The 21,829-nt window shown below is 46.1% G+C and overlaps 1 protein-coding gene and 1 long non-coding RNA gene across 2 annotated transcripts in view; one reads left to right on the top strand and one right to left on the bottom strand.

Annotated features, from left to right (window-relative positions):
* The first annotated feature begins 18,826 nt into the window (after window positions 1-18,826).
* Slc7a8 (solute carrier family 7 member 8) overlaps window positions 18,827-21,829 on the top strand; it is a 60,218-nt gene continuing 57,215 nt past the window's right edge. Inside the window, 1 exon segment of the mRNA NM_053442.1 lies at window positions 18,827-19,580. Coding sequence (NP_445894.1) covers window positions 19,427-19,580 — 154 coding nt within the window. The 5' untranslated portion in view covers window positions 18,827-19,426.
* LOC148000948 (uncharacterized) lies at window positions 19,304-21,819 on the bottom strand. The gene is made up of 2 exons (XR_015638789.1): window positions 21,577-21,819; window positions 19,304-21,214 (listed from the first exon to the last, which is right to left on the bottom strand). It is a non-coding gene; the product is annotated as an uncharacterized LOC148000948 (long non-coding RNA).

Here is a 21,829-nt window from a genome sequence, read left to right as displayed (position 1 = left end):
ATAGCAATTAGGCTATGGATGAGCAACATACCAGACTCCACGATGTCACAGGGCTGGCACCAGTCTAACTACAAGAGTGCATGAGAGTAAGATACAGCATCTGGGCGCTCCTGAGCTTTGTCCTCTCCTGGGATTCTAGTGGCAATTTGTTTATTCTGAGACAAGATCTTGCTCTGTAAACCCAGGCTATCCTCGAACTTGAAAGCCTTCTGTCTCTACTGCCCAAATCCTGGGATTCAGGCATATTTCGCCATGCCCGGTTTCAAGGGGTATTTGAATGGGCCTTAAATAAGAGAAAAGTTTATACAGCAGCAGAAGGGAGAGGCACATGCCAGGACTTAACGTGGGAAAATTTAGATTGGTCCAGGGTTGTTGAAGGGACTCAGGGGCAGCGATATCAAGACAGGTGATGGGGAAAGGGTGCTACGGAACCGCTTTGGAGAGTGAGCCCGATGTCTCTGTATGGAAGTTTGGACTTAATTTTCTAACCTGGTAGCTTTCTCAAGCAGTAGGTGGGTCCGCTGAAATAACAGGCCCTGGGGAATGTTGTGGTGAAAGGAAGGTTGGCTATGACAGGAAGTTACCAGCAGAGGGCGCTGTGGGAGAGGGTGTGCCTGAGCCTTTCTTGGGCTAAGTCTAGTTTGCTTTTTGTTTCTTAATTCCATTTTCAACTGGTTTGTTTAAAAAGGAAAAAGAAAAAGAGAAAGCTGTGCCTGTTAGTGAAGTATCGTGCGACGTCTCAGTCCATGCCTACAATACTAATGTTTAAATCTAGTTAACTTGTATCTCTTCAAATATCCCTCCTTTCTCTTGGTTTGGGGGGCGGAAGGGAAGGCAGATGTAGGAATTGTCCTTTTTTACTTTTGAGACAGTCTCATATAGTCCAGGCTAGTCTCAAACTTATATGTACCCAGGATTAGCCTTGAAACTGGCCTTCCCGCCTCTAACCCTCAAGGACTGAGATTCAGGCGCGTACCACCACACCCAGTTTTTATAATACCTTTATTATGGAAACTTGAAATTCTTTCATCTTTTACAGACAATTACCCACCCCGCCTCATTCCTAGGATAGATTATGTTCAGGATAGACCTTACTATATTACCCATTTCAGAGTCTTGAGATGCCCAGCGCGTCTCGTCTGCGGTGGTCACTTTACTCAGGCGCTCACAGAACACCTTATTCCCATTGGCTGTGACTTGCCGCCCACCAATCCACCGGCAGCTCTAGCGTTTATGTCTGCATCTTTTGTCCCTTCCAGTTCTAGTCTGTTTTATTTTTATCACTTCCTGGCAGCTAAGGATCTAGTGTTATATCCCCCGGTGTTTGTGATGCTCACCCCGCCCACCCCGCCAACCTTAGGGGCCACTGCTTTGTTCAGTGGGGAGCCTTCCAAGGCTTAGAGCAGGATAGAGGCATGACTGACCCCATGACTCATAAAACTAGTCTGGGAACCGAATAAAAGCTTTGGGGTACTGAGATAGGTGGTAAATCCCTACCTCAGGAGGGGACAGGTGAGTACTGTAGGACAGGAGGCAGGTGATTTAGTCCTTAGACTAGGGCAGCTTTGGGACAGGGAGAAGACAGCTACAGGACAATTCTCAGAGGTAGAATCAGGAAGGCATGGTCAAGAGTAAGACGTGGTACTAAAAGGGGGCAAGCTGTGTGTGTGTGTGTCTCTGTGTGTGTGCGTGCGCGCGCGTGTGTGTGTGCGCGCGCGTGTGTGCGCGCGCGCGTGTGCGTGCGCGCGACTATCCAGAGTGAGTGATGGTATTAGCTTTCTGTTACTGTGAATTGGCGCCGTGAAGTTGAAGGCAACTTACAGATGAAAACGCTGATTTGGACACACGGTTCCCACAGGATAAGAGTTCATCGCCATCACAGGAAGAATCTCAAACAAGAACCAGGAAGCAGAGAGAGAGAGCAAACTAGAATTGCATATGGCTTTGAAACCTGAAAGCCCAACCCCAGTGACGTATTTCCTCCAGCAAGGCCACATCTAAACCCACCGAAAGAATGCCAGTGACTGTTGAGACCGCTCGAGCCTAGAGGAGAGGTTCTCAATCATAACAAGGGGATAAACAGCATGGTGCTGTGGCTGGAGATGGGGCGCACACAGGGAGGAGCCAGGCAGCTGAGAGGGGTTTTTGTCCCTTAAGATTTTTTTTTTTTTTTGGTTCTTTTTTTTTTTTTTTTTTTTTTTTTTCCGGAGCTGGGGACCGAACCCAGGGCCTTGCGCTTCCTAGGCAAGCGCTCTACCACTGAGCTAAATCCCCAACCCCGTCCCTTAAGATTTTTATCATCTTTTGTTTTTTTTTGACTTTCTCCTTTGTTTTGGTTGTGTGTGTGTGTGTGTGTGTGTGTGTGTGTGTGTTTGTGTGTGTGTGTGCGCGCGCGCGTGCGCGATTTGGGAGGACAGAGGACAACCTCAGCTGTTACTCTATCCACTTTGTTTTCTTCTTGCAACGGGAGTCTCTAACTGGCTTGGGGTTTGCCAACTCTGCTAGGCTGACCGACCAGTGGGCCCCAGGGATCCTCCGGTCTCTGCCTTCCCGAGGCTGTGATTCCAAGTGTAGGCTACCATGGCTACTATGCTCAGCTCTGTGCTCAGGTCCTCATGCTTGCACAGCAAGCATGTGATAGACCAGCTCTCTTCCCAGCCCCTCTGTCTGTTCGTTTGAGACAGAGTCTTGTCTTGTAGTCCAGGCTGGGCTTGAACTCACGATCTTCCTGCTCCAGCCTCTTAAGTGCTGACATTACAAGTGTGTTCCACCACACCCACTCAGTGACTGGGACTATTTTTTGATCCTGAGTGGGCCCTACAAACCCATGTTTTTAAGTTGTCCCTAGCCTGGGACACTATTGGTAGGGGATATCCTTTTAGGAGATGGAGCGTAGAGAGCCTTTTGGGGCTACTTGCTTCTAGACACTTGGCAGGAATTTGACATTATCAGGACAAACGAAAGAAGCCCGAAGCAGGAATCTGGCTTTGGGCTTGGGCTCAGGAAATGGGTCCTGATTAAGAACGTTTACATTTGAGTTAATGCAAAGCTCAGAGCAAGCTCAGGGGAAGCATGTGAGACAGTCCTTTTGTCCTTCGGTCTTCCTGACCAGGCCCCTAGAAAGGTGTTTACAGGATTTTGATTATCACCTTGCCTGTTGCTCAACTCAGAATGATAAGATAATGTACTTCAAGTGGTATAAAATCAGACTGGAAACTAAAACATCTGCTTCGGCCTCAGAACTGGCTGGAGTCATGTTAGAGCTTTGTCTAATTGTCTTTTTTTTTTTTCTTTTCAATCCTCACTCCTGCCCTGGAGAACCTGTTGACTGACTGAGCTGGCTTGGTCAACGGAGCCCAGTGGAAGGGAATTGGATCCCTTGGCAGGAGTAGAGGCTGCCATTAAAGAAACTGTTGGAACCCTGGCTCCCTCCCCTTCCCTTCCCAAATACTGCCCAGTAGGAAGTTTTGCTCCACCACTGCTTGCCACCGTGGTAGATTGTCTCAGTCCAGGACAAAGGCAACGGAGCTGAGGAACCATGGAAAGAAGCCCCTGAATCACAGCCTGGCTCCTTGACAGTAGCTCTTCTGGGTATTCATTCTGTTTACAGTGGCAGACACCCTACTGACTCAATACCTGGGCTCTGTGCCGGATCCTTTTCACTCGAAGCCCATTTTCTGGGCAATAACATCTACCACCACCATTAGTGTGCTAATAACTGTCAAAGTAGCCCACGTCTTTCTTTTGGGCTATGAATATTCATATATCCAATGGTCTAGCAGGCATAATTAACACTTACAGAACCCATGTTTATTCATCCAGCATCTTTGCATTTAGATTTATTTGTGGGGTTGGGGATTTAGCTCAGCGGTAGAGCGCTTGCCTAAGAAGCGCAAGGCCCTGGGTTCGGTCCCCAGCTCCGAAAAAAAGAACCAAAAAAAAAAAAAAAGATTTATTTGTACTTTGTGTGGACGAATGTCTTCCCGCTTATACATGTGTGCACCATGGGAACCACGATCACAGAGGCCAGAAGAGGGCATTCGATCCTATGGAACGGGAGTCCGGGTAGTTGGGAGCCACCATGTAGGTGCTGGAACTGAACCCAGGTCCTCTACAAGAACAGCAGGTACTCTTTTTTTTTTTTTTTCTTTTTTCTTTTTTTCGGAGCTGGGGACCGAACCCAGGGCCTTGTGCTTCCTAGGCAAGCGCTCTACCACTGAGCTAAATCCCCAACCCCTAACAGCAGGTACTCTTAACCACTGAGCCATCTCCAGCTCTTGTTCAGGAGCGTTTAGGTGTACGTCAGGTTTGTCCCAATCACCGTGGGGTCACGGGGACCAAGGTGAGTAAAATGGACCATCATCCTTGCATTCATGCCTTCTAGTGAGGTCACTGTGAGTCGCACAATGACTGTAGTTAGTGAGATGGTAAGTTTGTAATGCATAATTGTATAATGCATTTGTAATTATATAATGTAAGTATTACATAATTACTGTGTGTTTGCAAGTGACTATCCTGAAGCAAATGATATGGTCAAGGGCAGGTGTGGGGGCAGGGCGAGATTCTCTGAGGAGGTAACAAGAAACACTTGCATCATTGCTGAAGGACGAATAGCAGAGATGTAGGCTAAAAGAAACCTTCAAAGGGAAAAGAACAGACTAAAGCCCTTGGCTGGTGCATCTGAGGACTGCAAGGAGGCTGATATGGCCCTGTCACGGAGAGCCTCGCTATGGTAGCAAATGACCTTGGACGTCAGCAATGCTTGAGCCTTTTGACATTGACGTTCACCATCTAGAGTCAAGAATGAGAAGAGGGGTCTGGAGAGGGACCACACGGGCTGACAAGAAACAGGAGTTTATTCCAAAGCAGAAAGTGGGTCGGGTGATTGGCAGCTCTAGCCTAAAAGACGGTTTGCAGGAGCCAAGAATAGAACTCAGTGGGGAAACATTTGCCTAGACTGACAGGTCTCTGGGCTCAATAGGGGCACTGTGAGAAGGAAAGGGAAAGGAAAAAGGGGAGATTAAAGAGGAGGGGAGGGGAAAAAAGAACCAAAAAAAAAAAAGAGGAGGGGAGGGAAGGGGAGAAGAAAGGGGGGGGGTAAGGAACATTAGTTACTTTCCTGTTACTGTGATAAAACACCATGACCAAAGACACTTAGTTTCTTAATAACTTATTTATATAAGTGAGTCCACTGTAACTGTCTTCAGACACACCAGAAGAGGGCATCAGATCCCATTACAGATGGTTGTGAGCCACCATGTGGTTGCTGGGAATTGAACCCAGGACCTCTGGAAGAGCAGTCCAGGCTCTTAACCGCTGAACCATCTCTCCAGCCCCAAAAAGACACTTATAAAGAGTTTATCTGGGCTTATGGTTCCAGAGGGCGAGGGCCCACAATGGCAAGGCCTCCTTTAAGTCTATCTCAGGGACTGATTGGCTGATCAGATTTGGTGTACAGTGTTTTCACTGTCAGTTAACTTCCAGACATTTCACTACTGACTCAATCATTACTTAGTTCGGTTCTCAGATCTCCAAATGTGTCTTTTAACCATTTAAAAGATTTTCACCTCTAGCATGACTGTGATCCAAAAATGTGTGATTAGCTTGTGTTCTCAAGTCTTGCAATGACTAAGGACTGCGTCACAGTGACTGAACACAGGCTTAGCAGCCACACCCACACCCACAAGCGGCAGAACACAGAGATATAGACCTTCCAGTCATGTGACCCAGCGGTCAGAATTATTTACAAATTTTCTATGCATACTTAGAAACAATGTATAGTCTCTCCTTTTTTTTTTTTTTTTTTTTTTTTTTTTTTTTTTTGAGCTGAGGACTGAACCCAGAGCCTTGCACTTGCTAGGCAAGTGCTGTATCACTGAGCTAAATCCCCAAACCCTAGTCTCTCCTTTTTACATGTACTCATTCACTGGGGGGGAGCCACCATGATACTTGTGTGGAGGACTGGGGACAGCTTTCAGGAGTCAGTTCTCCTTCCAGTCCGAGTTTCAACTCAGGTCACCAGCCTTGTGGGACAATTGTTTTCATTCACTTAACAGTCCTGCCGGGCCCGGTCTGCTATGTATAGTTCTTTAGTTGAAGGTTATTTTTTCCAACTGGACACGGCCACACACATTGTAAACCTAGCAATCAGGAGCCTGAGACATAGGGATCATGCAAGTTTGAGGCCAGCCTGTCTCCAGAAAACAAACTTATCTTCCTTCAGAATCTTGGAGTCATTGCTCTGCTCAAACATTTAGTTCTCTATGGAGAAGGGCATTGCCATTCTAATTCACGATCCTTTCAACATTCAGTTTTTTCTTCTTATCTGCAAGGGATACATCTTAAGATATCCCCATGGATGTCTGAAACCACAGATAACACTGGACCCAAGACTGTGGTTTCCCACATATCCATTCCTAAGGTTTAGTGTATAAGTTAGACATAGAGAGCAATTAACAGCTAGTAATAAAATGGAACAATTACAGCATAATACTACAGACAGGGTTACATGAACATGGTCACTCTGGGGACATCTTACAGCACTGGACTTGCCCTTCTTGGCTGCCGGTAACAGTGGAAAGCTGGGGACTCACACATGACCTTTATATCTCAGGACCCTGCCGTCTGTCTGTTTGTCCGTCCGTCCTCACTGTTAAGTATGCCCCACCCAGGTCTATGATCCCGGCACTTAGGTTGAGACAGCAAACCATGAGTCTGCAGCCCCTGTCTCAAAAAAAGTAAAAGACAACTAGGTTTGTTGGACAATCATAAGGCCCTGGATCAATCTCCAACACTGGAACAACACACACACACACACACACACACACACACACACACACACACGCACGAACACACATGCACGCACGTATGCACACATGCACACACGTATGCACACATGTGTGCATGCACACGCACACGGCACAGACATGCACACTACACATACATGCACACACAAACAAGAAACTACCACAAGGAGTTCTTGTAATACAGGAATGTGAGGCCTGCTTTTCCCGGTCTCTCCCATCCTGGGAGCTCGGTATGCTGCCCCAGCCCAGACACTCATTTCTTCTGTCCCAGGCACTTCCCTTGTGTGCCCTGCACTGCTTCTTTTGTTTAACAGTTACCTCCATTTTCTGTTTCCTGGGCTTTGCTCCTTTCAGTCAGATACTCATGAGTGAGTCCTCTGATTTTCTTGTCTTTCTTTCTTCTGTGTTTTTACACAGGCGATTGAACCAGTCTAACTCTAGACGAGCTTTCTATGGCTGAGGAATTTTCTCAGTTGAGGATCCCTTTTCCCATACTCGTACCATAATCAGAGAAGAACTTGTGGGGGCCGGTTTGCTTGGGTTTTTTGCTGTATGTTTTGCTTTTAGGGAGAAGATAGGATTTTTTGGTATACTGCAAGGAGCAGGGGACCAGACGGTAACTAGAGCGCTGCTCTCGGCCCCATGTTTGTTTCCTGGTAGCAATGTGTCTGGCCTCTGGGAGGGCATTGGTTGTAATTTGGGGAACTTTTATGCAACCCCTTACATCATCTACTTGTTATGGTCTGTGGCTTTCATGAGACGGCGTCCTCAGAGCCTGTGTGCATCCTTTGGTGGGGAGACAAAGCTATAGAGAGACTGGAGGAGAGAAGAAAAGATTTGAAGTGTTTGCTAAGTCCCTTCAGGTCAGCAAAATCTTTGCTTGACATAGACCCATTTCCCTAACAGCCAGCAGTCAGGCAGTACTGATCAAGCACAGCCTGTAATCCAATTGGTACTAGGAATTTTTTATTCTGCTAGTCTGATAAACTGTATAGCACTAGGCATCTTCCAGAGGGCCATATTGCTTTGCCCTGGATTTTCTATATTAATCAGAAGATGGTTGGGCAAAGGTTTAAAGTGATGGGTCCACAAATTCCCACCTACTTAGGGATCTGCATTTTTCTTCCCGACGACGTTGCTACACGCTTCTGTTAGACAAGGTGGCTGTTAATTATTGAGGCTTGGTAAAAAGAAAAACAAACAAGCAAGATTAAATAAAGTTGTGTTTTGCTTTGAGTTTTGGAGGGTTGTTGGCTTGTTTGGAGGTTTGCTTTCATTGTTTGGCTTGCTTGGGTTGGGTTGTTCGAGACAGGATTTCTCTGTATATTCCTGGCTGTCCTGGAATTCCCTCTTTAGACCATGCTGACCTCAAACACTGAGATCTGCCTGCCTCTGCCTTCTGAGTGCTAGGATGAAAGATGTGTACCACCGCTGCCTGGCCTAAAGTTAATGCTTTTTAAAGCAGGCCAGCCTGTACCTGCAATCCCAGCTGAAGTAAGCAGCTGAGGCAGGAGAATCACCTTAATCTGAGACCAGCTGGTCGTCTGGCCACTAGAATTTAGATGACCAATAATCGGCAACAGATGATTGAAAACTATCTTCCAATAGAGTGCATAGGCAATAAATACTATCGGTTGTTTGCTTGTGGTCCCGGGGTTTGTTCTTTACTAGACAAGCCCTCTCAGGTCAAGCTACATCCCACCCTACAGTAAATACAGAGTAACCTTGTGTAACCCAGCAGCCTGGGCCCCAGAGTCAAACCCTGCATAAACCAAACAGAGAAGTCAATTGTAGCGAACCCCTGCTGTCTGTCATCCCTCTTAAAGATATAAATACAGTCTTCCACGGGTGATTTCACCCTCTACATTATCTACAAGCAAATCGAAGGCGTAGGCAGCTTATTTCAACCTTAAATATCTCGGCATGTATCTCAGAGAGATGCTCTCTCACGATAATCACATTATCACGGCCCCACCTGAACCGTGCGACTTTAACATCTGGGTCTTATTGAACAAAAACTACACTGTTTGGCACTAAGTGCCTGCACTGAGCCCTGGTGGGCCAGGCTAAAATTCAAAATGAAGTAACTCATCACTACACCACCAAAATTACAGTATTTATGTGCCTGTCTGGGAAACCAAGATCAGGGAGATAGAATCCACATTTTTTTTTTTCCAATTTCCAAAGCTGCCAGACTTGGTGGTGTGATCACAAAGTCCCCTCTGCTTTAATCTCACACAAAGAAGTCACTTGAAATCTGATGGTGTTAGCTGACAGGTTCCTTTCCCGTTACTCCGCCCCCCCCCCATCTCCTCCTTCCTGGGGGGAAAAAATCACTTTGAAATGGCCAGCTTTATTTGTGTTTCTGATCTTGTCAATCCTTTCTTGTCTGCAAAACCAACATCCTCAGGCCGGGGTGGGTTCTGCTCAGTGGGGAGTGCCTGCCTAGCACCCACAAGGGCTTGGGTTTGATCCTCAGCACAACACCAAGGAAAGCAAAGGAAAACAGACAAATCTATATTAAAAAAAAAAATCACACAAAGCCATCTCTGTTTTATCATATGAAGCATGGTCTTATTTTAGAACCGAGCAGAAAGCAAACTATGATGTTAAGCTTCATTATTTTGTTCTCTAGTGGTTCCAATAAAGATTAATGACGAACAGACAAGGGGGTAATAAAAGAGTATTAGGCAATGATTGTTAACATAGGGTGTAGCCAGGCATGGTAGCACAAGTCAGTAATTCCAACACTACTCTCAGTAATCTGAGGCAGGAGGATCAGGAGTTTGAAACCCACCTGGCTTTCATAGCAAAACCCAGTCTCAAAAGAAGGAAACAGACCGCTAAGGTCCAGGTAACAGACTGGAGTGACGTTGTTGGGGTCTGCAGGTCTCAAGGCAGCGGGATGTTCTGTCAGTGGCAGCTACAGGAAGGGTGTTCCCACCTTGGGCTCCCACTAAGCGTAAGCTCGGAGCTTCTTAGTGTTCAAGAAATAGTAAGTAAGGAGAGCCTCGAGACCGAAAGACCAACTGAACAGAAGAGACGTTTCTGGAAGCCATGGTAAGATTTGACTCTAGACAATAGTCAGACACCAGAGAGATTTGATCAAACGGATAGTGTAACCTGATTCATGATGATAAAAGATCACTGGGGGGCCCGCATGGGTAATCCTAGCGCTCAACAGGCAGAGGCAGGAGGATTGCTACGACCATCCTGGGCTATGCCAGGAGCTCCAAACCTGTATGAGATGCAGTATGAAAATTCATATCATAGCAAACAAACATAAATCCCGGCCTCTGGATAGAGAAGAGGTATAGGCCCAACCATCACAAGGCGGAGAGCAAGATGAAGGCTATTGGAACAGGCTATGGCTTGCTCAGTGGGAGAACCCTTGTTCTGGATACAATCTCCAGCACCAAAAAGGAGGGAGAGAGAGAGAGAAACGCTTCAAGAGAGAACTGAGCTGAGCACAGTGGACTAATCTTTAATCCCAGCATGTTGGAGGCTGAGGCAGGAGAGTTTCAAGTTCCAGCAATACCCTGCCTCAACGCAAAGTGTGGCGATAGCTCGACAGGTGAAGACCCTCGCTGCCAAGCCCCAGTTGGATCCTCAGGCTCTGCAGGGCGCAAGGAGAGAACCAGCCCCACAAGTTCTTCTCTGATGATCATACACACATCTGGGAAGAGGAATCCTCAATTGAGAAAATCCCTCCCTAAGATTGACCTGTAGATAATAAGTCTGTGGGGTGTTTTCTTGGTTAATTATTGATGTGGAAAGCACAACCCATAGGCGGTTGGTCCTGAGTTGTATTAAAAAGAAGGCTGAAGCCAGGTGGTGGTGGTACCTGCCTTTAACCCAATACTCAAGAGATAAAAGCTGTCGGGTCTCTGTGAGTTCGAGGCTAGCCTAGTCTACTTAGTGCATTCCAGGACAGCCAGGGCTGTTGCACAGAGAAACTCTGTCTGGGGTGGGGGTGGGGGTCTGTAGGACGGAGAAGCAGGCTGAGCAGGCCTTGAGGGAGCAAACCAGTAAGAAGCGTTCCTCCATGTCCTGCTTCAGTTCCTACTCCAGGTCCCTGTCTTGAGCTCCTGCCCTGACTTCCCTCGGTGATAAGCTGAAATGAAGCCTTTCCTCTTCCGGTTTCTTTTGGTCATGACGTTTATCACAGAATTATAAAGCAAAGTAGGACATCTAGGCTGGACCACGTGGTGACCATTGTGACCTTCACAGGAATGGTTACTGCTGGACAAAGGCTTATGGACTTAAGCAAGAATGGATATGGGGAAGGGAAGGCAAGGGAGGAGAGCAGTTGGGTGACCCATGGAAAGGGGTGAAGACTTAGGGAAGGTCTGCTTGTCTGTTTGTGAATGACAAGGTCCCTTGATGTCACCTAGACTGTCTGGAACCCATGATCCGACCACCTTAGCCTCCAGAGTGCTGGATGACATACGTGCCGCTTGACAGCTGGTTTTCGGATTGTTTGGTCGGTCGATTCATTTGTTTTGTCCCCGTCATGGGTGGGTTGTGGGTGTGTGTGCACACACCTATGCATGCATACTGCATGTGCGTGGGTGTCCATGCGCATCTGTATGTGTGCATGTAGTGATGCAGAGTTGATGTCTGGTGTCTTCAATCGTTCTCCACTTTCTTGCTGAGGCAGGAGGTTGAATTCCAGCCGCTCTAGCCAGCTTGCCCTGGATCTCCTTCCTATGCTTCCAGGGGAGCTCAACAACTGCTTGGCTTTTACCCTGAGTTCTGGGGAATCTGAATGCCAATGCTCACACATACATCTTCCCAGATGGTTAAAATAGTGTGTGTGTGTGTGTGTGTGAGAGAGAGAGAGAGAGAGAGAGAGAGAGAGAGAGAGACAGAGAGAGACAGAGAGACAGAGACAGAGACAGAGGCAGAGACAGAGAGAAGGGGGAGGATGCAAGGGAGGGAGGGAGAATGCAGGTGTGTGTGTGTGTGTGAGAGAGAGAGAGACAGAGACAGAGACAGACAGAGACAGAGAGAGAGAGAAAGAGAGACAGAGACAGACAGAGACAGAGAGACAGAGAGAGAGAGAGAGAGAAGGGGGTAGAATGCAGGTGTGTGTGTGTATAGCAAAGAGCTTTTGTGGAGGTTCAGAGAACATCACTGGGGAATGGGTTCCCTCCTGCCACCTTGTGGGATCAAGGTATTGAGTACCAACACCTCTACCCACTGAGCCATCTCACCTGCCCCTCGTTTTGTTTATTTTAATGGAAGATATGATGGCACATTGGTACGCTGATAATAATAATCTGGTTCAGTGTGGGAAACTGACGGTGTTTATGATGGTGGGGAGACTGCTGGGCAGTATCAAGGGCCCCCTTGAGATCTGAGCTCCACAAGAAGTGTGTGTAAATCAAAGCTGGACTGTAGCATCTCCTCTCTCCACAGTGCAGGCTCTCACTACACCGCTGCATTTAGAGCTCATGCCAAGTGATGTCTGGGTAATTGTCTTATTCCTCTATTGTGTGCGTTAATTACAATAGAGCAGAAAGCAGGCCTCTCATCTTGAGGAAATTACCTTAAAACACATCTTGGCCTGGAGAGATGTTCAGAGGTTAAGAGCACTTAGTGACCTTCCGGAGGTCAATCCAAGTTAGAATCTGAGCTCTGACAGAGCACAGGCTCTGTCCCCAGCTCTCTTGCTGGCAGCTCACAACCACCTGCATCTCCACTTTCAGGCGATACATCGCCCTCTTCTGGCTTCCACCGGTACTGCATGCATGTGGTGCCCAGACTACTTGCAGGCAAAATTCTCAAACACATAAAATAAAAAGATATAGATCTTTTTAAATATTTATTTTTTTAGTAAATTGAGTCAATGAGATGGCTCAGCCAGTAAAGGGATTGTCAACAAGCCAGATAACCTCAGCTTGACCCTGGGAACCCACAAATTAGAAAAGTGACTCTAGACCACATGAAGCTCAAGAAGAAGGATGATCACAGTGTGGATGCTTCAGTCCTTCTTAGAAGAGGGAACGAAAATATTCATAGGAGGAGATACAGAGACAAAGTTTGGAGCAGAGACTGAAGGGGTAGGATGGCCATTCAGAGCTTGCCCCACCTGGGAATCCACCCATACACATACAGCCACCAAAACTAGACAATATTAATGAAGCCAAGAAGTGCATGCTGACAGGAGCCTGATATAGCTGTCACCTGAGAGGCTCTGCCAGAGCCTGACAAATACAGAGGCGGATGCTCACAGCCAACCATTGAACTGAGAATGGTGTCCCCATTCGAGAGTTAGAGAAAGGATCGAAGGAGCTGAAGGGGTTTGCAACCCCATAAGAACAACAATACCGACCAACCAGAGCTCCCAGGGACTAAACCACTACTGAAGAGTACACATGGACAGACCCATGGCTCCAACTGCATGTGTAGCAGAGGATGGCCTTGTTGGGCACCAAAGGGAGGAGAAGCCCTTGGTCCTGCCAAAGCTGGACCCCTCAGTGTAGGGGAAGGTCAGGGTGGGGAGGCAGGAAGGGGTGGGTGGTTGGGTGGGGGGAACACCCTCATAGAAGAAGGGGAGGGGGATGGGATAGAGGGTTTATAGACAGGAAACTGGGAAAGGCAATAACATTTGAAATGTAAATAAAAGATCATAAACAGGACTGGAGAGATGGCTCAGAGGTTAAGAGCACTGACTGCTCTTCCTAAGGTCCTGAGTTCAAATCCCAGCAATCACATGGTGGCTCACAACCATCTGTAATGGAATCTGATGCCCTCTTCTGGTGTGTCTGGAGACAGCTACAGTGTGCTTATATAGAATAAATACATCTTTTTAAAAAAGCATAAACAAAAGAAAAGTTTATACTGAGGGAGGTAACCCAGATTCTTCCCCCCGCAAAAAGAAGAGACTCTAGCAAGTGTCTTCTGACCCCCACACATGTGCTACAGCTTCACCCTATCCTCACACAAAACGAATCAATGCATCTAAAAAAGAAGTTTAAAACCCAAAGAGAACTCAGATAACTAAAAAAATCAACTTAAAGTCTATAGTCAGCTAGCTGATAACTTTCCAAGGCCATTCTGGACCTCACGTTATGAAAATTAAAGAAAAAATATAAAAGAAAAGGCAAACACTAGCCGGAAAGAAAGACAAAATGAAGGGGTTCCTTCGGTTGAGTGGGCCCTTTGCAGCCACCCTCTGCCTCCTGGGCGTGACATCATGTTCAAACGAAGTTGTCTCTCCTGGAGATTATGAGGTCCTGAGGTTGTGGATAGAGAAACCTTTGTGTTGTTATGATGGGTAATAAATTCATGCTCTTTTGGAGAAGATGAACCCTTGCCCTGACACCAGAGACAAAAAATTCCAGAAAATTATCCCTCTGTCTACTGCACTTGGCCGGATTCCAAAACTCCAGTCCAACTCCAGTGGGAAAGGAACACAGACGCATTCCCTGCTGTGTGTCATGTGTCCTTGACTCCTGTCCCTGCCCACTGTCATGGGGCCCTAATATCTCCTAAGGCTTTAGGTGACTCTAGTCCGGAGTACTTAAATATAAAGGCTTCTCCCACAAGCGTTTTTTTTGTTTTGTTTTTTGTTTTTTTTTGTTTTTTGGTGTTTTTTTTTTGTTTTTTGTTTTTTGTTTTTTGTTTTTTGTTTTTTTTTTTTGGTTGCCCAAGATAAAGAATCAGGTCTTTGCCGTGATTTTTGTTTCGTTTTGCGGTTCTGGAGGTCAGGTTCAGAGCTTTGCCCATAGAACGCAGATGCCCCAGACCTGAATTGCAGACTGAGTTCTTGTTCTTTTGGAACAGGGTTCACCATGTAGCTGACTCTGGCCTGAAAATCCCATTCCTCCTTCCTTAACTACCCAATGTTGTACACCTCGTTAGGGAGATTCATACGCTTTTTGAAGATTTGTTTTTATGTGTGCGATGTTTTGCCTGCATGCATGTCTGTGCGCTACATACCTGCAGTGCCTGTGGAGACCAGAAGAGGGCGATGTAGCCTCTGGAAATGGAGTTACAAGCGCTTGTGAGCTGCCACACTAGAGCTAGGAACTAAGCCTTTGTTCTCTGCAAGGACATCAAACGCTGTTAATTGTTGAGCTCTCTTTCCAGTCTCATGGTTTGTTTGTTTTGTTGTTTTTTTTGTTTGTTTGTTTTTGTTGGGTTTTTATTTTTGCTTGTTTGCTTGCTTTTGCTAATTTTACAGACAGGGTTTGGACAGGCTTAACTTAACACTTTAAGTAGCCTAGGCTGCCTCAAGATCCCCCCAGCCTTATCGTCTCTAGTACTGAGACACCCATGCTCCACCGTACCTACTCATAGCTTTAATTTTTTTTTTTCTTTTTTTCGGAGCTGGGGACTGAACCCAGGGCCTTGTGCTGGCTAGGCAAGCACTCTACCACTGAGCTAAATCCCCAACCCCTAGCTTTAATTTTATTTATCGTCATAACCCCTTATGTGTTTTTGAGAAAGATTCATACTATACTCCAGATTGTCCTGAACTGACATCAGTTCTTTGGTTTCAGCCTCCTGTGTGTTGCGATTATAGGCCTTAGCTTTCATGCCCAGTCTGTGGGCTTTGCTTTGGACCGCCCTGTGTAAGAAGAGCGCACAGCGAGGACTATGAAATGGCTCTCAGGCATTCAGGCCCTCATTAGTGACCTGACTTCACAGCTCCATCACATAGGCCAAGAATAAAGTGCTGTTAGGTCCCGAAGAAAAAAAAAAGCCAGAAATAGAGTGGCTCGGTTGTATGCTCTGTTCTTTTGTGCTAATACATTTTACCAGTCCTTTCCCAAAGGGACGACCGGCATGCCCTAACTATCATGTCGAACTATTGCAGTGGCGTGCCCCCACCCCCACTCTCTCCTTTTCCATACAGTAGGTGTCAGTCACACACCACCTTTCTCTTTCTAAGGTCATGAGTGTCTGTAAGGAAATGACCCTTCCAGCAAACATCTTTCCGTGTTAAAGGGGCCAACTTCTTATTTTCAGCAAGCCAGATTGTGAGAACAGATACTCCAAGATACTGGAAATAGCACTCTAAGTGCTAGAGAAATATCCAAAAAGAGGTGTACATAAATACAGCGGTAAATGTCAGGAGGCTAGGTTGAGGCCCACGAGTCTCACTGAACAGGTCAGAAGTGCCATCATCCAAAATGTCTTGAACCATTTTTAAACGTTTTAAGTTAAAACAGTTGCAACATTAGCTCAAAACACACAGGGCTCTGAGGCCAGATGATCTGAGGCTAGCCTGGGCTACAGAATGTGACCCCATTTCAAACCACCACCAACAAATCCTAAGTCTTGGTTTCTCTCTCAGAGAAAGATGTCAAACCCTGACAAGTAGTTACAGTGTCTTGAAGAAGCTAAGTGTAAACCAGAAACAACCTGCTTTGCCCATGACCCAAATCCAGTGCTCGCTGTTTGGCTTCTAATAAGACACACCTTTAAGTCATAGCCTAATATTTTAAAATCCCTAAAATACAAGTTATGGGGAGGGGTTAGCTCAGTGGAAGAGCCTTGACTAGCAAGGCTCTGCGTTTCATCTTCAGCCACATAAAAATAAAAAATAGATATTTAAGATAACTGAGCTTATCTGGGCTTGGTGGCACATTCCTTCAATCCGAGCAGAGCTCTGTGAGCACCATGCCAACTTGGTCTACATAACCAGGCCCAGGCCAGCCAGGGTTATTTAGCGAGACCCTGTCTAAAACAAAACAAAAATTGGCTTTGTTAGCCAGACTTGGGGCTGCACACCTTGAATCCCAGCACTTGGGAGGTAGAGGTGGGCAAATCACTGTGAGTTAGTTCAAGGCCAGCCTTATCTATATAGTGAGTTCCGGGCTAGACCCTGGCTCAAAATTGATGGGGAGGAGAAAGGAGATGTTTTTCAGAAAGACTGTAAAGCAGTGCTTAAATGCAAAAAGAGAAGGTAGAGTTTAAGGGAAATGTGGGCCAGGGCAGTAACCAAAATGTAAGAAATGACAATTTTTCACAATTTTTTCTCAACATATTACATCGAGACTTCTTTCTTTCTCCTGTTCAATACTAGTTGTATGGATCTTTGACACACACAGCATTTGTGCCACGAAAACGTCACCAGCCTAGAGACATAATAAGAATTAAAGGTCCCTTTGAAGGCGGGAGATCCCTTTTCTAGATTTTCTATTTCACCATCAACAAACAGCTGCAAGCGCCTCATAATCTCCAGGTACTAAAGAGAGGGAAATACAGATTTTAACAAGCCCCCCTTTCCCCTTTGGTGCCACACTGTACCCCCCAAATCTGTTTGGTTCAAGATTTATAAAACTTGTAATTTTCTTTATTTTCCAACTTCGCAGATCGGGAGTGGGGCCGGCACTTCCACATTGCTCCGCGTCACTCCTTTCTGGAGAGATCTCAAATCCATCGAACATTCATATCAACCTGCACCGTTCAAACGGAAACTACAAAATATCACTGAAAGAACTCACATGTGAGGAGCAGAGCCGTTTTACTCCCTTGATGTTGCGATCTGAGCAGAAGTCTTCACATTGGGTTGCTTAATAATGAATGAATCCATCAAGTTTCCCCTTGTGTTCCCTAAGCTTGGGAGGAGAAGCTCACACTTCTCCATGCTTCCCCGACTCATCCCTCACTTTCTCCCATGGAGTTTTGTGCTATATACTCCAACCTTGTCTGGTCGTTGTTGAAAATGATTTACACGCTCCCCCCACTTTCTTCTTTTTGCTGAGGCCTTCAATCTGCTATATCTTAAACCAACAGAAGGAGAAGGGGTGAGATCTCAACCTTTGAAACCTCTCCATACTTGCTGAGTAGGGTGATCAAGGGGCAGACGGGGAAGGGAGACTGTTGGCTGGACTTTACCCTCTCTGGGAGAGCTGTTCCAGATAGCTTAGCCAACCCCACTTCCAAAGGGGTCCAACGTATTATTTTCTTGAAAGATCTAACGGGTTTAGAGCATTTTCCAAAAAAAGCGAAACCGATTTTGTGTAGTTAGTGGTCAGGAATTGCGTTTGTCTCATTTAGACAGAATCTCACTTTGTAGCCCAGGCTAGCCTTAAACTCAGAGAGCTCTGCCTGCCTCTGCATCCCAAGTGCTCAGATGAAAGATGTGTGCCACTAGGCCCTTTGGAATTTTATTTTTTAGACTTATTTTTAAATCAAATCACTTTGTACAGTATGTGAAAAAAAACCTAGTTTTTCAGCATGGTATATAATATTGTTTCATGGTTTGTTTTTTTTTTTTTTCCCCAAAGTACTTTACAGTTAGAAGTAGACACGGTTCATGAGGTGAAGCAACAGTCTTGAATCAAGTTCTTCAGGGAAGTGGGCGTGCAATGCCAATAAACTTAACAGTTACCATTCTTAGCATCAACAAATCTGCTTCCTGATCAGTGAAGGGCTCACAGTCCCGAAGTTCAAAGATTTTGTGATAAAATATTAGGGGTCATGGGTCAGGTCAGAATCCTCCTTACTCTGCTTCAGACGAATGTTGCAACTACCCCATATTCTTAATAATTTTATTTAACTTTCTTGTCAGTCCCTAAGAGAAACTCTTCAGCCTAACTAAAAAGTCCTTCCACATTGTCCCCTACCAAAACCTTCTCCTACTTCAGGAAACAGCTTGATGACGATATCCCGGCAGCTTTCTCGACCTTGTCCTCAAATGATCCACACCTAAACATTTTAGTACACTGGTCAGTGTATTTCTGAAGGCATCAAAAGCCTGCAGAACTGTGTGCCCTTACAGAGCACACAAATGCTGTGCGACCTGAGATGCAGCCTTGGCTTGTGTCTTCCCCCTGCGGCCGACCCTTCCCTTGTTTCCACTAAGAAAACAAGAAAGAAAGAAAGAAATGTTTTAAGGCCTTTTCTCCGTGATCTTTGGGGGTAGAGGGTACTAATAATTAAATAGAAGGGGAGGGAGGAGATGCGGCTGAGGATGGCGAGGAACGGAGGAGGTGGGGGCGGAGCCTCGGTCCGCAAATAAACGCCGCAGCCGAAAGGGAAGCACATTCGCGAGCGCAGCAGCCACCCTGCCCTCACAGATGGAACGATCTGCGGCGTGAGCACGGAGCTCGGAGCGGACAAGGGCGAGAAGGGGCGACCGCAGCAGGTGGAAACCTGATCGCGAGCCGGCGAGCGAGAAGAAAGTACCTGAGCACCGCTCCTCCTCCGCCCTCTCGGCTAACGAGAACTACTTTTACCCTCGTGGTAAAAGAGACTTAAGGGAAGGTGGAGGCGATCTGTTTCGTTAGGAGGGCTGCAGGGAAATTCTGACCAGAGCAAGCCACCGCCCGGTACACCGAGCAGAGCCATCCTGGGCTTCTGAAGATAAACGCTTTCCGGAGAATTCCAGCTGGAGTCGCTGGTACAGTTCTATTTTTGTATTTAGATATATATGTTCTTTGCCTTCCATTTAAAAAGCACGGCCCTTGTTTGTTAGCAGTGACACGTGTGACTCTCGTTTGCTGTCACTTTTAGAGCCTAGGAGCGCTCGCTCTCCGTTTCTGAAAAGGGCGTTCTAATTGGAAACTTGTTTTTCCGCGTATCTCTGCATTTATACGCACGAGCGTTTAGAAAGAGACTGCTCTTTTTAGCTTTTGGTGGTCGGAACCCTACGGAGAAAGATGGAAAAGGGAACCCGACAGCGAAACAACACCGCGAAGAACCACCCGGACCGCGGATCTGACACCAGCCCTGAGGCCGAGGCTAGCTCGGGAGGGGGCGGAGTAGCCCTGAAGAAAGAGATCGGATTGGTCAGCGCCTGTGGTATCATTGTAGGTGAGTCCAGGTCCTTTGCGGGCCCCCGGCACCACACCACCCCCTCCCCAGGGGTCCTCCGCGGGACTTTAACCCCACCAAAGCCCCTAAAGCAGCTTTGCTTTGTCTCTGACTTGTGTTGTCCACCTGCACCGGCCAAGTCAGAGCTCTGGAAGTGATGTCTGTCAGACATCGCTTCAACCAAGCCAGGCTGAGCCGCTCTCTCCTTAGAATAGAACAAACAGGAGTCAGGAACCATGCTGGCTCTGCGTACCAAGTATTCCCTGGGAATTTATTAGAAGTGTAACAAATTCTTTCCGGGTTGTCACTATGCAGTTCTGATCCGGGAGATCCTAATTCAGGCTGACACATGGATTTTTAACTAGCTTCTATGCAGCCACCCTCTGCAGGCTGCGAACCTGCTTTTGAAGCATATTTTGTTGCCTTATGTTATGAAGCATTGTGGTAATACCACAAAGAGCAAAACAGCAGTAGTAAAAACACTTCGTAATGATGGTTCTTTATAGGCTGGTCCATCCTATGTAGCATTTGTGAAATAGATGTGACAGCCAGGCTGTTCTTACTGTCTGGGATGAGGAAAATATGGAAGGGAGAACCAGCTGACTCGACTATGTTCTCTACACGGAGTTTTCAGTTTCTCTGGTTGCCTGTGTGTGGGGGTGTGTTTTAACACACACAGAAGACCCTGTGAGGTTTGTAGAGGGAACCCAGAGTGAGTGGATTGTGGAGTACAGGAGGAATTCATGGGTGAAATGTGTGCTCTGTCCTGGAAGCTCTCTAGGAGAGGAGCTGGGTGATCCAGAGAGTGCCAGTATAGGTCTTGCTTCCCAAGAGCACTTGTGTAGGGCTCAGGCTTCCAGAGACAACTCTCTCGTCTACAGAGGACACTCTTGTCTTTGTAAAGAAGCCCTGCAGGTGGGCGCTGGGCAGTGGCTCCTCACTACCTTCCCTCAAAAAGGGGGCTTTGGTCTGCTGCCTTCCGCTGAGGGCTTCTTCCCAGGGAAAGCACCACAAGACTCTCAGATGAGTCCCTATGTGCTCTCTCTCCTCTGGAGTTCCTTAGCGAAGGTGTACTGTTTCTTGCTGCCCATAAACTAGTTTCTGTCGATGTAACAGTGTTCTGTGAACAGCTCAGGGACGTTTGGCACCAGAGCCAGAGTGACACTGGAGAACATCCTTGAAGTCAAATAAAATCAGCACAGTGCTCAGATAATCCTCTCCACCTCTGCACCCTGACTTCAGTGGCCATGTTCTTTCCAATCCCCTTCCAGAATGGAAGGTTATCTATATACTCCAAATATTTACAGTTATAAAGAGACAATGTTGTGAGGGAACAAATCCTCAAAACAGGAGTCACGATCTGAAGCTCACATTATCTGGTCTTACTATATTTTTTAATTCAACGCAACCTGTAGAACACATGCCAATTTAAGATCTATAAATAGGCCAGAGTCTGTTATGTCTTTCATTAATTTGATGGATAGGCTTTGTATCCCCCACCCCACCTTGGGGAAGTATCTGACTCATACACATATATGCATACATACACACACATACTCACACACATGCTCTACATACATACATACACACACACACCAAAAAAATACACATATACACACACATAACACAAATACCTATATATACACAGACGCACATACTCATACATACACACACATACTCACACACATGCTCTACATACATACATACACACACACACCAAAAAAAATACACATATACACACACATAACACAAATACCTATATATACACAGACGCACATACTCATACATACACACACATACTCACACACATGCTCTACATACATACACACACACACCAAAAAAAATACACATATACACACACATAACACAAATACCTATATATACACAGACGCACATACTCATACATACACACACATACTCACACACATGCTCTACATACATACATACACACACACACCAAAAAAAATACACATATACACACACATAACACAAATACCTATATATACACAGACGCACATACTCATACATACACACACATACTCACACACATGCTCTACATACATACATACACACTCACACGTATATACTCATACATTCATACACATACACACTAACATACACACATACTGATACACACTCATACACACATACATACATACACCCTCACACATAACACACATACTTATATATACACATACACACATACTCACACATACACACTCAAACATACACACACATACTTATATATA

The sequence above is a fragment of the Rattus norvegicus genome, chromosome 15, assembly GCF_021556685.1.
Source record: "Rattus norvegicus strain SHRSP/BbbUtx chromosome 15, alternate assembly SHRSP_T2T, whole genome shotgun sequence".
In the NCBI taxonomy this organism is placed as follows: domain Eukaryota; kingdom Metazoa; phylum Chordata; class Mammalia; order Rodentia; family Muridae; genus Rattus; species Rattus norvegicus.
This window is presented reverse-complemented; position numbering and strand designations above follow the sequence as displayed.